Source organism: Aplysia californica, unplaced genomic scaffold (assembly GCF_000002075.1).
Source record: "Aplysia californica isolate F4 #8 unplaced genomic scaffold, AplCal3.0 scaffold01097, whole genome shotgun sequence".
In the NCBI taxonomy this organism is placed as follows: Eukaryota; Metazoa; Mollusca; class Gastropoda; order Aplysiida; family Aplysiidae; genus Aplysia; species Aplysia californica.
The window spans coordinates 98,062-100,645 of record NW_004798367.1 but is presented as its reverse complement, the minus strand read 5'-3'; the positions used below and the strand labels follow the sequence as shown (position 1 = coordinate 100,645).

At 45.0% G+C, this 2,584-nt stretch overlaps 1 protein-coding gene across 1 annotated transcript in view; it reads left to right on the top strand.

Moving 5' to 3' along the window:
- Nucleotides 1-639: 639 nt before the first annotated feature.
- LOC106013663 overlaps nt 640-2,584 on the top strand; it is a 4,341-nt gene continuing 2,396 nt past the window's right edge. The window contains exon 1 of the mRNA XM_013089984.2: nt 640-1,380. Coding sequence (XP_012945438.1) covers nt 730-1,380 — 651 coding nt within the window. The 5' untranslated portion in view covers nt 640-729. The remainder of the gene's footprint in view (nt 1,381-2,584) is intronic.

The following is a 2,584-nucleotide window of genomic DNA, read 5'->3' as shown; positions in this document are numbered from 1 at the left end:
AATAGCACCTTTTGGAACAGAGAGTTTTCAGGCTGCGAGCATGCAATATACAGATCAAAGACTGAAGACTTGGTGTACATTTATATGAGCATGCAATATACAGATCAAAGACTGAAGACTTGGTGTACATTTATATGAGCATGCAATATACAGATCAAAGACTGAAGACTTGGTGTACATTTATATTAGCATGCAATATACAGATCAAAGACTGAAGACTTGGTGTAGATTATATGAGCATGCAATATACAGATCAAAGACTGAAGACTTGGTGTAGATTATATGAGCATGCAATATACAGATCAAAGACTGAAGACTTGGTGTACATTTATATGAGCATGCAGTTGCAGAACAAGGAAGAAGATGTATCTGAATAATGAGGGAAAACAAGACAAAGCAATAATGCAAAATCAGGCCTCTTGTTGTACCAACTTCTAGGAGGTAATGTAAGTTATATCTAGCACACTTGAGTAGAACAATCTGAAAGTCAGTCTTTGGGTTGTATAGAAATTACATGCAGAAAAGAGTTTTTTTTAACAAAACGAATCATTGAATATTTTAATTTTAATTTTAATAACAAAATAAGTAGGCCAACTGTCCAATATTCTCTTGACTATACCTTGAATATTTTTGTCCTCTATATTATTATGTGTGACTCTCTTCTACAGACTTTCTCACAAAGCCACATAGAGATCTTTGCAACTGAGAACAACACACTGAGGTCTGGCAATGGGCGCCGCCATGATGTCTGGTTATATACTTTTGGCAACAACTGTGTTCCTGTCCTCCAGAGCTCTAGTTCTCACAACAACGACCGACGAAGTGGCAGTTGGGAGAACGACCAACGTTTCCCTCGAATGTACCGACAATTATCCCCTACCGGACATTTCAGAGGTCATCCTGGTGAGAATACGGAAAAAAGACCTTTCTGGGTGGACCACAATTGCGGAACTTCGAGACGACTTAACCAAAGTATCACCAGAACGTAACGACCTGCTTGCTGAGGGCAAGATCTCCAAAAGTTTTCTGCGACTAACGTGGCCTGTGGCGACTAACGATACCGTTGGCTGGTATCGATGTGACACCGTCAGCCTGACTGCCCAGGCGGGGGTGAGCTGGCAGAAGAGCCTGCCGACTTCCATCTCCCGGAAGAGGGAGGTCACTCTGCAAATGTTGAGTCAGATGGTGGAAGAGAACAAGGAGGAGTACCTCCAGCGACTGCGCTCTCAGAGACAGAGCATCATGGAGGACGTCACAGCCACTGCCGCCTACAACAAGAGGGACTGGCTGCAGCACACAGGACACATTCTCCACAACGTGTCTGCCAAGCTGGAAGCTCTCGAGGCAAGAGTTCAGAGCCAGTGGGAGAGCCAGCTACAGGTGAGCTTCTTTTTATAGTTTTTCTTTTGTGTCGTTTGTTTGTCCTTTACGTTTTAAGGCACCTGGGCGCTCATATGACCTTATGCAGTTGCGAGCGCCGTAAAACCTCTACTAAATAAAATAAGACACTTGCGACACAAATAGGTCTTACTATTCTAAGTGCTGAAGATTCGAGGAGATACTAGACAGAGACTTGAGCGACATACAAAGAAACGAAGAAGGAGAGATAAGAACGACAGAAAAGAAGGAGCGAACCAAAAGCAGAGCACGCGTCAACCACTCCCGGAATCTCTCTATGAGTATTGCGCCTTACTATTGAGGACAGATGGTTTGGGAGGTCGGGCTTTCCTAGTCCTCTCTCGTGGCGAGGAAACATTTACCCAGGAAGAACTTTTCCAAAAAGAGCGCGCAGCAAAACATTCCATGTCGGAGGAGGAGGAGAAGGAAGAGGAGAAAGAAGAGGAGGAGGATGAGGAGGAGGACGAGGACGAGGAGGAGGACGAGGAGGAGGGGGAGGAGGAAGAGGAGGAAGAAATGGGGGGGGGGCGGAGGAGCAAAAAGAGGAAGAGGATGACGATGACGATAAGAATGGGGGAGGAGGAGAAGGAAGAGGAGGGAGAGACGATGGGTAGGGGAGAAGCAAGGGGTGATGCTTTCTCACAAACCATATTTCATTCTTTAACTCCTGAGGGGCGGGGAGGGAGGGAGGTGGATGAGAGATCACGTATTATTATTGCTACCAGCCCAAACACCACAACATGTCATTTCCAATTTACAGAAATAGCAGTGTGGCAGAACATTCCAAGGATGACGAAGAAAACAGACGGTCTCTTTTTTTTCTTTAATGTGGGTGTTTTCATGTACCTCGTCGACACAATTTAGAACTTTTAGGAGGCGGGCTTCCACCCATGACTGTCAGGGCCAGCCCGAGCTGAGAGGGATACAGCATCCCAACGGGAAAGCCGAGATACTCGATGAAATTTTATCTCTCAACTTGAGAATCGAACTTGGGCCTCCTGCGTGCGACAGGGAAGTACCTAGCCGCCGCACCACAAACTCTAGTAGATGAAATCTATATCTGCAGCTAAATTGGGCTGTACCGACTGATAATTTTTGCAACCAGCACTGTTGTGACCTTTCTAAATTTGCATCCCAAGAGAGTGAAATGTGAGAAGGTAAAAAACATAATTATTAATAAAATTTT